The sequence below is a fragment of the Jaculus jaculus genome, chromosome 1 (assembly GCF_020740685.1).
Source record: "Jaculus jaculus isolate mJacJac1 chromosome 1, mJacJac1.mat.Y.cur, whole genome shotgun sequence".
NCBI lineage: Eukaryota > Metazoa > Chordata > Mammalia > Rodentia > Dipodidae > Jaculus > Jaculus jaculus.
Window position 1 is genome coordinate 328,776,239 of NC_059102.1, and position 13,977 is coordinate 328,790,215.

The 13,977-nt window shown below is 38.5% G+C and overlaps 1 protein-coding gene across 3 annotated transcripts in view; it reads left to right on the plus strand.

Annotated features, from left to right (window-relative positions):
- Cr1l (complement C3b/C4b receptor 1 like) overlaps positions 1 to 13,977 on the plus strand; it is an 83,135-nt gene that overhangs the window by 4,852 nt on the left and 64,306 nt on the right. For all 3 annotated transcript variants that reach the window (XM_045144798.1, XM_045144801.1, XM_045144806.1), the window contains exons 2-3: positions 6,219 to 6,398; positions 6,974 to 7,073. In XM_045144798.1, the coding sequence (XP_045000733.1) occupies positions 6,219 to 6,398; positions 6,974 to 7,073 (280 nt within the window). The remainder of the gene's footprint in view (positions 1 to 6,218; positions 6,399 to 6,973; positions 7,074 to 13,977) is intronic.

Genomic DNA, 13,977 nt, shown 5'->3' on the forward strand with positions numbered 1-13,977 from the left:
CTGTTGCTTGAGATCTCTTGCCAGCCCTTCGCTGGGGTCCATGCTATGATGTGCAGCCTTTCTACTAGTTTTGGCACTAAGGGCTGTGCTTGGAATTTCTTAAAAGTATCAGTACTAAGCTGTGTATAGTGGCTCATATCTTTAATTGTAGCACTTAGGAGGCAGAAGTAAGAGGAACACTGTGAGTTCTAGGTCAGCCTGGGATAGAATGAGACTCTGCCTTGAAAAAATCAAACAAACAAACAAAAAAGTCAGCACTACATTCACCCCACATATCAGCTAGATAAAAGGTAAGGACCTAATATTTGAAATCATAGAAACTGATTTTCACTCAGTCATTTTTTTTTTTCCTGTTTATACAATGGTTCTCAAAGTGCTATTACCTATCAGACCACCTGTGAAGCTTTTGAAGATAGAGATATCTGGACTCTAACCTAGATTCAGCAAATGAGAGTTTCTGGGAATATGGCCAGTTTAGAATCTTGATGGAATTTTAAGTTCTTCAGGCAGTTTATTGTTTATTTTCTTGTTACAACAAATATATTTGTTGAGTACATATAGTTGGATACTAAGGACCTGACCCTGTATTCATCTAGAGGAACAAAAGACATCTGGTCTCTTACCCTCAAATTATATGTTTCTCATAACTGTTGAAAGAAATAGATACTCTTAAAAACATGCACAATTAGCCAGACTAGGTGGCACACACCTTCCATCACAGCATGGGAGGCAGAGGTAGGGGGATTGCTTTGAGTTCAAGGCTATCCTGAGACTACATAGTGAATTACAAGTCAGCCTGGGCTAGAGCTAGATCCTACCTGGAAAAAAAAAAAGCATGCAAATTTAAAAAGCATAAATTGTAATAATAAAATATCATTGATAAAATACAAAAGGAGGCCGGGCATGGTGGCACATGCCTTCAATATCAGCACTTGGGAGGCAGAGGTAGGAGGATCACTGTGAGTGTAAGGCCAGCCTGGGACTACAGAGTGAATTCCAGGTCAGTCTTGGCTAGAGTGAGAGACACTGCCTTGGAAAAAAGAGAAAGGAAAGAGTCTGTATAGCATGGTGTAAAGAGAATTAGCTTAGGTTTCCGATCTCTGCAGGACCAAGGAAGGCTTCAGTGGGAAAGTGGAGCGTTAGGCCTGGAGGAAGAATGTAGGTTACAATAAAATGAAAGGATTTCACACAGAACACTTTGTGTCATGGACTGGTTATGTGTCTTTAGAAAACTGGGTAAAGCAGAAAGGGCTGCAGTACAGCGAGAGGCCAGGACGGAACTCGACGAGGCAGCAGCATAGGCCAGGAGCCCATGGCCAACAGTAGGCTGTGTGGGACAGATCTGCACTGGAAGTGGAGGAAATTTCATCATTCTTTCCTTAAATAGGGGATGTAGAGTTGGTTCCTAATTCTCATTATAGCCATTATCATCAGGGAAAGTAAAAAGCTATTTAGGAATTCTAGTGTCTGTTGGTGGCCCTTGAGGAACCATGGCGGTCTGTGAGTGTAGACAGTAGGCTCTAGGCTGAATCTGGGACACACTCATCCTGAAGAGCTTTGAGGTAACTAGTCAATGCGCTCTTCCCTGGCTTTCCTGATAAAATATGCTTATTTTCTGTAAACTTGGAAATAGTAATATGTGCCCGATTTATATTATTCTTCCTTTTATGTAAGGAACAAGTTTTTGTTTTGGTTTGTTTTTCAAGGTACGGTCTCACTCTAGCCCAGGCTGACTTGGAATTCACTATTAAATCTCAGGGTGGCCTTGAACTCATGGCAATCCTCCTACCTCTGCCTCTTGAGTGCTGGGATTAAAGGGATGTGCCACCACGCCCAGCCTATGAGGAACAATTTTAAGTATGGCTTACTAAGGCTTCTTTATATATGTGATGCTACTATAAACTTTGCATAAACTGCCTTTGATTTTTCCAGCAAACCTGCTAGTTATTGTCATCCCCTTTTGAGAAGAAAAAGTTGAGGCTCTGATACATTAAGCTATTTGCATAAATTAGAAATTATAAGATATTTGTGTGTGTGTGTGTGTGTGTGTGTGTGTGTGTTTGGGAAAGAGTGAGAGAGAATTGGCATGCCAGGGTCTTAGCCACTGCAGTCTAACTCCAAATACTTGCACCACCTTGTGCACATGTGTGACCTGAGCTTGTATCACTTTTGTGTGTCTGGCTTACGTGGGATCTGGAGAGAGACCAAACATGGGTCCTTAGGCTTCACAGGCAAGTGCCTTAACTGCTAAACCCCAAAGCTAATATTTTTGACACTGTATCATTTATATTGGTTTCATCTCAGTACTTGTGATGGTTAATCTTAGCTGTCGACTTGACAAGATCAAGAATACCATGGAAACAAATCTCTGGGATATCTTTGAGGTAGGTTCTAGATTAGGTTAATTACAGTGGGAGGACCCATACTAACTATGGTCAGAGAAAAGTAACTAATACAATACTAAAACAAATTATCGCAATTGTGATGCCCTGAACCAATAGAGATATAGTCTCTTGGACCAGAAGTAGATATACTAATGAAAGGCCTACCCCTAGTAACCTACCTCTGCCAGCTAGACCCACATCCTAAAGACTCCATATCTAGCTGAGGAGCAAATATTCAAACATGAGCCAGTGAACTATGTTTCACATCTAAGCTGTAGCACTTAGCTTTCCTAGGTAGGCTTCTTAAACTTTTACTTGAGCCCATGAAGGTGTTTATTGCTATTAGTTTCCAGCCTCATAGCAAACAACTGAAGATTAGCAAGCAGCCTGCAACATCTGCAATGGTGATGATTAGTGGTGGCTTAAAATAAATGTAGAATTTAAGTGTATGTTAACATCAGAGGATAGGAAGAAATGGAGTTGGGGATTTTCTATGGTTCTTGTTGAGGAAATATTTATTATTAGTAGGTATTTATATGTTGCAATCATATTATCTTTGAAAGAAAAAAAATAATATGTAATCTATAAAAGGAAATAATAAAATGATAAATACAAGTGCCAATTAAAGTAAAACAAAAGACAGCAAAGAATACAAAAAGGAAAGACAAAAAGTAAAATAGATTTAATCTCAAATATGGCAATAATTTGTTAAATATTAACAGCCAGTTATACTATTCTTCCTTTCATACGTGGAACAATTAAGGATGCTAGGTATGGTGGCACATACCTTTAATCCTAGCACTTGGGAGGCAGAGGTGGATGATCACCATGAGTTCAAAGCTACCATGAAACTACATAGTGAATTCTAGGTCAGCGTGGGCTAGAAGGCTTGCTACCTCATCAAAAAAAAATTACAGAGGGCTGGAGAGATGGCTCAGCATTTAAGGCACTTGCCTGAAAAGCCTAATAACCTGGATTTGATTCCCTGTACCAACATCAAGCCAGATGCACACATGCATCTGGAGTTTGTTTGCAGTGGCTAGAGGCCCTGGCATGCCCATTCTCTCTCTGCTGTCTTTCTCGCTCTGCTTGCAAAAAAAAAAAAAGTTACTAAGGATCTGAGTATAGGGGCATACACCTTTAATTCCAGCACTCGGGATGCTCCCTATGAGTTCAAGGCCAACCTACGCCAGAGACTACCTCAAAAAACAAAACAACAACGACAACAAAAACTAAAAATTACTAAGACTCTAAGGACACTGTGAAGTTTGGGAACTTCTGTTATAATGAATTAAAAAGCAAAACTGGCTAGATGTGGTGGCACATGCCTTTAATCCCACCACTTGGGAGGCAGAGGTAGGATGATTACCATGAGTTCAAGGCTACTTTGAGACTGTGTAGTGAATTCCAGGTCAGCTTCTGCTAGAGAGAGACCCTACCTCAAAAAATCAATGACAACCAAAAGTAAAACTGTATAATATAAACAAAAGGGACATTGCACATGATCAGAGACAGGGCAAATTATGTAAAAAGTTGGAAAACACTAAATAAAAGACAAGGTAATGCTGGTATGGCATTAAGGTATTTATTTATTTGTTTACTTTGAGAGAGAGAGAGAGAATTGGCATGCCAGAGCCTCACCTACTGCAATCAAACTCCAGGTGCTTGTTGCCATCTAGTGGGGATGCGCCACCTTGTGCTTGCTTCACCTATATGCATCTGGCTTATGTGGGTCCTTAGGCTTTGCAAGCAAGCACCTTAACCACTAACCACTCTCCAGCCCCACATTATGATCTTTAAATGACTATTGTGCTTATATTTAAATAATTATTAACACAATAGATATTAAGTGTACCATTTATATTTATTTGTCTCACAAATACACTAAAACCTAAATTATGATTTGTTCTAAAGCTGGGTGTGGTGTTGTGTGCCTTTAATCCCAGCACTCAAAAGGCAGAGGTAGGAGAATCACCATGAGTTCAAGACCACCCTGAGACTACAAAGTGAATTCCAGGTCAGCCTGAGCTACAGTGAGGTCCTACCTCAAAAAAACATAACAAAACAAAAAAGATTTATTCCAAGTATCAGTTTTGTTTTACTATGATGAGGGTTGACCTTTTACAAAATAGAGCAATTTCAATTTTTATGATTCAATGACATAACATCACAATATATGGAGATGACTATCATTAAAAGGAGAAATAGATAAATATATATATATAGTAAAATTGAATATTTTAATATGATTCTTCTAATGTTTGTTGACTGATTAGTTTTGCTCCATCATCATTATTATTTGTGAATGTGTACATACTCATGTGTGTATATGTTTGTATATGAGTGCAGGTGCATGCGTGCCACAGTGCACATGTAGAGGACACAGGACGACTTTTGGGTGAGTCCTTGCCTGTCTACCTCATTTGAGGCAAGGTTTCTCACTCTGATTTCTTGTTCTGCTATTCTTTGCTAGGTTTACCTTGAGTTTCTGGATAGTTCTATCTCTGCATCCCATCTTACCATTAGCGTCAGTATGCTGGGAACACCATAGCTTCTGGATTCATATGTGGAGTCTGGGGACTGAATTCATGCACTGCAGCTTGAGCAGCAAGTGCTTTATCTGCTGAGCCATTTCCTCAGCCCTTATTATTATTCTTTTAGCATCTGCTTGACTTAGCAGACCCACCAAAGTCAGAATGTCTCTAGAGGATTGAACAAAGAGCACTAAGAAATTGGACTTCACAAACATGCCCATATCACTGGGCCATTACTGTGGGACAAACATTTTTCCAAGTACATATTTGGCTGGGGTTGCCAAAAATGATCATATGTAGAGCCCAAATCAACTGGAATCAATTCAAAACAGCTAATATCTGAGGCTGAGGAGATGGCTCAGTTAAGGTGCTTGTTTATAAAGTCTATCAGTGGGGATTCCATTTTCCAGCCACATATGTAAAGCCAGATGGGAATTTCTTTGCAGTGGCATGAGACTGTTGTGCCCATACCTATACATATACATACATGTACATGGGTAAAAAAAAATTTTAAACACAGCTAAGAATATATTGCAAAAAAATTCTTATGCATTCATCTTTCCTTAATAATTTAAATTAACCAATGGGGATTGTGGGAGGGAAAGTTAAAAAAAAAAGAATATTTCCAAAACTAAAATGCTTTGTTCCCACAGATATTTCTTCTTGATTACATATTAGATGACCTTAAATGGCAATTTTATTACATTAGCTCAAACATAGTAGGCCTTCAGACGAGGTAGCTGAGACTAGAATTTAAAATGTGTGTGAGAAAATGCATGCTTTCACAAAGTGAAGTAAACTAAGGTTGTTGAGTTTTGTCTCTTCCATCTGTGCTGACCACTTCTGAGGGCCAGAGAGGAAAATGATTGGCCTAGTAGATTTGGTTAACCACCAGTGTGATGAGTAGTGGATAATACTTGAGTACATCTTGAGAATGGCACGTGGGAGATAGATGAAGTCCAGGCACAGATACTTTCTGATTGGCTGAAATTTGAAGCTATGAATTAAGAGTTTCATCTTCAATAAGCCAGTTTGTTTCCTTAAACTATCTTAATTACATTAATTTACATAATATAACCTGTTAATTAAGCTACATATATATTGCTTCAGTCAGTAGACTTTAATGGTATGATATGAACTAAAAGATTTAAACTTATTTTAAAGATACCCATTAAAGGAATCAATCCTTTGTTATAAAATATTCTTTTTCTTTGAATACATCTATAAAGTATACTGGAGAGGAAAAGGAGGCAGAATGTAAATTCCTCTATTATCTGCTTTGCTATGATCTCCATCTTAGGTCATTGTGCAGCCCCGGCACAATTTTCATTTGCCAGGCCTACAAATCCAACTGATGAGTCTGAGTTTTCTATTGGGACATCTTTGAAGTATGAATGTCGCCCTGGATATATGAGGAGGCAGTTCTCTATCACTTGCCAAGACAACTCAACCTGGACAAGTGCTGAAGGCATGTGCATACGTAAGTATCTCTGCAGAGAAAACTTCCTTTTGACTGTCAAACATGTATAGGGTCTACTTCAGTTAGTTCAAATTTTAAAACTAAAGCATGTATAACTTAATTTTGCCTAAGGTATAGTACATGTGCGTTACTTTTGTAGATGTTTTTTTGTAGATGTAGATGTTGCTTTTGCCACCTCAGTTACAAGTGTGAAATACAAAGCATGATTGAAGGGAAATCCCTATTCACTATGCATATCTTATTTTCACAACTAAAACTAATTAATGACTCAGAATGCAAGAAAAATGAATTTAATTACTAAGAGATGAGAAAATTCCAGGCTCTGAGACCTATGAACTATGATACTTGGATAGCATGTTTGTAATAAACAAAATGTGCATGTTTCTGTGTGCTGCAATGTGAGGATAGGAAAATAGTTGGATGAAAGACTTTTTGGAAAATAGTGCTTACCTGGTGGCTTATACTAAAGGATTAGCATAGACTATACAGTAAGCTATAGTTGGGTTGGGATTTAGTGTACAAAGAAAAGTTCAGTTTACTTTACTTGGCTCCAAATTTCTGTTTCTTTCTCATAGGTAAATCATGTACAACTCCTTCAGACCCTATGAATGGCATGGTGCACATAGGCTCAGACATTGGATTTGGATCTCAAATTAATTATACTTGTAATAGAGGGTAAGTTAGCAAGAATATCTATCTTAGTGCAAATGTTCTGGGCAGTAAAACTACTTGCTGGTCACATCTCTGGAAAACAACTAGTTTATTTGTTTCTGATATTTATTTATTTATTTTTGAGTATTAGAGGATGAACCCAGGGGGTTGGTTGTTCATGCTAGATCAGTGCTGCATAACTAAGCCACATCACTAGAACTTTACCTGCTCTTAAAAGTCTTGAATATAAGTGTTTAACTCTTGATTTAAATGAATAAAGGTAAGATTAAGTAAAAAAGATGTGTATATTCCTACTGGACATTCAGCGCAACACTTATGTATTAATCGGCTTTCTATTACTTTGACAAAATAATTCAGGTGATCAATTTAAAAGGAGAAAAGATATATTTTGGTTCATAGTTGCAAAAGTTCTAGTCCATAGTCCTTGGACCTCTAGCTATAGGGCTGTCGTGGCATGCCCTATTGTGGCAGAAATATGCAATGGGGAAGATCTGATCACCTCATGATGTCTGTGAAGCAGAGAAACGTAGCAAGGGACCAGTGTATTACTTCCAAGGGTACACCCTCTAGTGAGATAACTTACTTCTATGAAGTCTCACCTCTTAAAGATTCCACCACATCTCAATAGTACCATAGGCCAGGGATTAAGTAGGCCTTTAAAGACATTCTGAATCCAAAATGTTGGGAACATAGAAGGAAAGTGAGTCATTTGATGGGTGGGAGGGTATAGTCAGAGCTTACAGATAAATCAAAACCAGAGTAGAGATTGCTGGAAGAAAGGGAAGGCCAGAGAGCATTGTGCAATAGGGCAGTGCTCATGGCGTTATTAGTTTACTACTGTTGCCATAATGAGTACCACAAGAGAGTGACTAAAACACTATTCGGCCGGGCATGGTGGTGCATGCCTTTAATCTCAGCATGCAGGAGTCAGAGGTAGGAGGATTACTGTGAGGTTGAGGCCAACCTAAGAATACACAGTGAATTTCAGGTCAGCCTGGGCTAGAGCAAGACCCTACCTTCAAACAAACAAACAAACAAACAAACAAACAAACAAATAAATTTGGAATTCTATTCTGAGACTAAAATTGAGGTGTTGGCAAGCCCCTTCTTTATTTGTGCTTTTAGGGGAGGGACATTCCATGCCTCCCTCAGGTTTTAGAAGCCCTGGCCTGCCTTAGCATATGGAGGAGAACTCCAGTTTTTAATCATTGTGTACATGACTTTCTTCCATCTGTATCTATGTCTTCAGTGGTATTGTGTATATATTTATGACCAATATTCTCTCCCCTTTTTAAAATAAGATTTTTAAAACACATTTATTTATTTGAGAGAGAGGGAGGGAGGATGGGCCTCTAGCTACTGCAAGAGAACTACAGTCACATGTACCACCTTATGCATCTGGCTTTACGTGGGCACTGAGGAACTGAACCTGGGTCCTTTGACATTCTAATAAAGTGCCTTAACCACTAAGCCATCTCTTCTATTCTTTCTTCTTGTAATGACACTAGCCATGTTGGATTCAGGGTGCTCTGAAGACCGCATCTTAACTTGACAACATCTGAAAGACACTGTTTGCAAATACAGTCGCATTGATAGTGACAGGAATTACACATCAACATGTCATGCAGGGGACATAATTCAACCCCAAACAGACCCCTTTGGTGCTAAGGGTATTGCTTCCTTTGCCCAACACAGAGAGAAGTTATTGTCTTAATCTCACTATAAATGTTAATAAGAAATCAAAATAAAAACACAAACAAACAAACAAACCAAAAAAAACCCCCCAAAAACAGGGTGTGGTGGTTCACCTCTATAATCCCAGCACTGGAGACTGAGGTAGGAGGATTTTCATGAGTTTGGGGCCAACCTAATGCTACTGAGGAAGTTCTTGGTTAGCCTACGCTAGAGTTAAACCCTACCTCAAACCAAATAAAACAAAACAAGCAAAAACAAAACAAAAAATCAAAGAAAAATAGTACATTAGGCTTCAAAAAAACCCCACAACACTTTAAAGCATTTTTCTTAACATTATTAACCTTTGGGTTGGTAGAAACTAGGGCTCTGTTTGTACATTCCAAAAAGGATTTTAGCTGAAAGTCACAAATATGTTAGGTCAAACACAGTGGTGGACAATAAATGGCTATTAAGGGATTTAAGGAGGCTAAAGATAACCCAAGATAGTTTGGCTCTGGACTTGTAACATTCCAGCTCTCCACAATCACAGAAGTTTTATCCAGCCTATTAGCCTTGTAGAATGTGTGACACAGGTGTGGATTTTGCTGGGAATTTCAGTTTACAAAACTAAATATGAAAATACTACAAGTCCATGAGACTACTATGAACTGTTAAATGCCAAAAAATTGGATAACCTAGAAAAAAATGGATAAATTTTATTTACTTACCAAAACTGAATCATGAATAAATACAAAATCTAAACATAACAATAAGTATTATGATTAAATCAGTAATCAAAAACCTCCAACAAAAGGTGAGCATCGTGACATACACCTTTCTATGATTATAAAAAATATTCCATGGTAATACTCCCCTCTCTCCTTTTTTCCTTTGAAATTCCCTTCTCCATCACATCCACTCCCCATCTCAATAAGTTTCTCTTCTATTTGGATGCCATGATCCTTCCCTCCTCTTATGATGGTCTTATGTAGGTAGTGTCAGGCATCATGAGATCATGGATATCGAGGCCAATTTTTTGTCTGGAGGGAGCACGTTGTAAGGAGTCCAACCCTTCCTTTGGCTCTTTCTGCCACCTCTTCTGCATTAGACCCTGAGCCTTGGAAAGTGTGATTGAGATGTTACTCAGTACTCTAGTCACTTCTTTCCAGCACCATGATTCCTACTCAGTTGCCTCAAGGTCACTGCCATCTGAAAAGAGAAGATTCTCTATGCAAAGTGAGGGTAGCATTAATATAAGGGTATGAATATTAAGAGAAGTGCTTACTCTGCAGTTTGATAAGCATAGTATATACACTAATCCAGACATCAGCAGATGTTACAACCCTAGGGCTCATGACTACCCCTGTTTTAAGTTTTCAGTATCAGGGATGCATTTCCTCCCTTGGAGTGGGCCTCAAGTCCAATTAGAGGGCAGTTGGTTTCTACCATGACAGACATGCCACTATTGCACCTGCTGGCTCATTTGGCCTGACTGGCCAATTATAAGACTTGCAGTGTCCATTGTTGAGTATCTTCACAGGTGATTTCTTGTTCTCTCATTGAACTGCATGCAGAATGGCTTCTTCCAGCTTTCTGTCAGCTGGTGTACATGGAGGAGGTTATCACCTCAGTTCCAGGAGGATTTCTCAGTGGCCTTGCAGCTCAAATATGTGGAGTCTTCAGCAATAGGGTCTTACCATCTATTCCTGGTGGGAAACCAAGGGCCTTGACAAGGCCTATAATGTTTTGAGGGCATCAGGGGCCTCCTTGGCCAACAACTCGCTGGAAGGTGTCCCATCCCTGGCATGGAAAATTTTCTAGCAATGACCTATGGCTCCTGAGTGTTCCATTGTCCAAAACTGAAGGATTCCATTTGATTTATTTTTATCCTCTCAGATTTTGATAAGCCATCCCTCCACCTTTACTTTACTCAGTCTCCTCCCCTGACCTCGCTTTTGGCCTTTTCACCCCATTAATCTATTCTTCTACTTACATATATACAATACCAACCTATTAAGTATCTTCCTCCCTTCCCTTCTCATTTTTTAAAAAAAATTTATTTATTTATTTATTTGAGAGCTACAGACACAGAGAGAAAGACAGAGGGGGAGAGAGAGAATGGGCGCGCCAGGGCTTCCAGCCTCTGCAAACGAACTCCAGACGCGTGCGCCCCCTTGTGCATCTGGCTAAAGAGGGACCTGGGGAACTGAGCCTCGAACCGGGGTCCTTAGGCTTCACAGGCAAGCGCTTAACCGCTAAGCCATCTCTCCAGCCCCCTTCCCTTCTCTTTGTATCTCGTTTTTAGCTTGCTGGCATCTGCTACTGAGTTTTTTCCTTCTCACATAGAAACCCAATCATCTGTACCTAGGATCCACATATGAGAGAGAACATGCAGCGCTTGGCTTTCTGGGCCTGGGTTACCTCACTTAGTATAATCCTTTCTGGATCCATCCATTTTTCTGTAAATTTCATGACTTCATTTTTCTTTACCGCCGAGTAGAACTCCATTGTATAAATGTGCCATATCTTCATTATCCACTCATCAGTTGAGGGACGTCTAGGCTGATTCCATTTCCCAGCTATTATAAATTGAGCAGCAATAAACATGATTGAGAATGTACTTCTAAGGAAATGAGATGCGTCCTTATGATATATGCCTAGGAGTGCTAAAGCTGGGTCATATGGTAGATCAATCTTTGGCTGGTTAAGGAACCTCCACACTGATTTCCATAATGGCTGGACCAGATTGCATTCCCACCAACAGTGTAGAAGGGTTCCTCTTTTTCGACATCCCCGCTAACATTTATGATAATTTGTTTTCATGATGGTAACCAATCTGACAGGAGTGAGATGGAATCTCAATGTAGTTTTAATCTGTATTTCCCTAATGACTAGGGGTGTAGAACATTTTTTTAGATGCTTATACGCCATCTGTATTTCTTCCTTTGAAAACTCTCTTTTTAGCTCCATAGCCCATTTTCTAATTGTCATGTTTGATTTCTTATTATTTAACTTTTTGAGTTCTTTGTATATCCTAGATATTAATTCTCTATCAGATATATAGCTGCCAAAGATTTTTTTCCCATTCTGTAGATTTCCTCTTTGCGTTATTCACAGTGTCCTTTGCAGTAAAAAAAATCTTTGTAATTTCGTGAGGTCCCAGTGGTTAATCTCTGGTTTTATTGCCTGAACAATTGGAGTTGTATTCAGAAAGTCTTTGCCAAGACCAATATGTTGAAGGGTTTCCCCTACTTTATCCTCTAGTACTTTCAGAGTTTCAGGTCTGATGTTAAGGTCTTTAATCCATTTGGACTTAATTCTTGTGCATGGAGAGAGAGAAGAATCTATTTTCATCCTTCTGCAGATACATATCCAGTTTTCCCAACACCATTTGCTGAAGAGGCTGTGTTTTCTCCAACGACTATTTTTGGCATTTTTATCGAATATCAGGTGGCTATAGCTGCCTGGACTGACATCTGCGTCCTCTATTCTGTTCCATTGATCTACATGTCTGCTTTTGTGCCAGTACCATGCTGTTTTTGTTACTATGGCTCTGTAGTATAGGTTAAAATCAGGTATGGTGATACCACCAGCCTTATTTTTGTTGCTCAGTATAATTTAGATATTCAAGGCTTTTTGTGATTCCAAATGAATTTTTGCACTGTTTTTTGTATTTCTGTGAAGATTGCCTTTGGAATTTTGGTAGGGATTACATTAAATGTGTAGATTGCTTTTGGTAAGATTGCCATTTTCACAATATTGATTCTTCCAATTCAGGAGCAAGGGATGTTTTTCCACTTCTTAGTGTCTTCTGCAATTTCTCGTTTGAGTGTTTTAAAGTTTTCACTGTAGAGATCCTTTACTTCCTTGGTTAGGTTTATTCCAAGGTACTTTATTTTCTTTGATGCAATCGTGAATGGGAGTGATTTTCTGATTTCATCCTCTGTGTGTTTGCTGTGAACATATATGAAGTCTATTGATTTCTGTGTATTTATTTTGTATCCTGCTACATGGCTGTAGGTTTTGATCAGCTCTAACAGTTTGCTAGTAGAGTCTTTAGGGTCCTTTATATATAGAATCATGTCATCTGCAAATAATGATAACTTGATTTCTTCTTTTTCAATTTGTATCCCTTTAATGTGTGTCTCTTGCCTTATTGCTATGGCTAAGACTTCCAGTACTATATTAAATAAAAGTGGGGCCAGTGGACACCCTTGTCTTATTCCTGATTTTAGTGGAAAAGTTTCCATTTTTTCCCCATTTAGTAATATGTTGGCTGTAGGCTTGTCATAAGTAGCCTTTATTATATTGAGATATGTTCCTTCTATTCCCAGTCTCTGTAGGACTTTTATCATGAAGGGATGTTGGATTTTTGTCAAATGCTTTCTCTGCGTCTAATGTGATGATCATGTGATTTTTGTCCTTCCATCCATTTATATAATGTATTACATTTATAGATTTGTGTATATTGAACTATCCCTGCATCTCTGGTATAAAGCCTACTTGGTCATGGTGAATGATCTTTCTGATATATTCTTGTATTCTGTTTGCCTATATTTTGTTGAGAATTTTTGCATCTATGTTCATGAGGGAGATTGGTCTGTAATTTCCTTTTTTTGTTCTATCATTGCCTGGTTTTGGTATCAGGGTGATGCTGGCTTCATAGAAGGAGTTTGGTAGAATTCCTTCTTTTTCTATTTTACGGAAAAGCTTACAAAGCAATGGTGTTAGCTCTTCCTTGAAGGTCTGGTAACATTCAGCAGTGAATCCATCTAGGCCTGAGCTTTTTTTAGTTGGGAGATTATTGATAACTGTTCGGATATCCATGCTTATTATAGGTCTATTTAAGTGATTAATCTCATCTTGATTTAATTTATGTAGGTCATATAAATCAAGGAAATCATCCATTTTTTCCAGATTTTCATAGTTTCTGCAGTATATGTTTTTATAATATGTCCCTATGATTTTTTGAATTTCTCTGGAATCTGTTGTGATGTTAGCTTTTTCATCTCTGATTTTATTAATTTGTGTCTCTTCTCTCTATCTTTTGGTCAGATTTGCTAAGGGGTTTATCAATCTTGCTCATCCATTGAAAGAACCAACACTTTGTTTCAATGATTCTTTGGACTGTTTTTTCAGTTTCTATTCCATTAATTTCTGCCCTAATCTTTATTATTTCTTCCCGCCTACTGATTTTGGGTTTGACTTGCTCTTCTTTTTCCAAGGCTTTAAG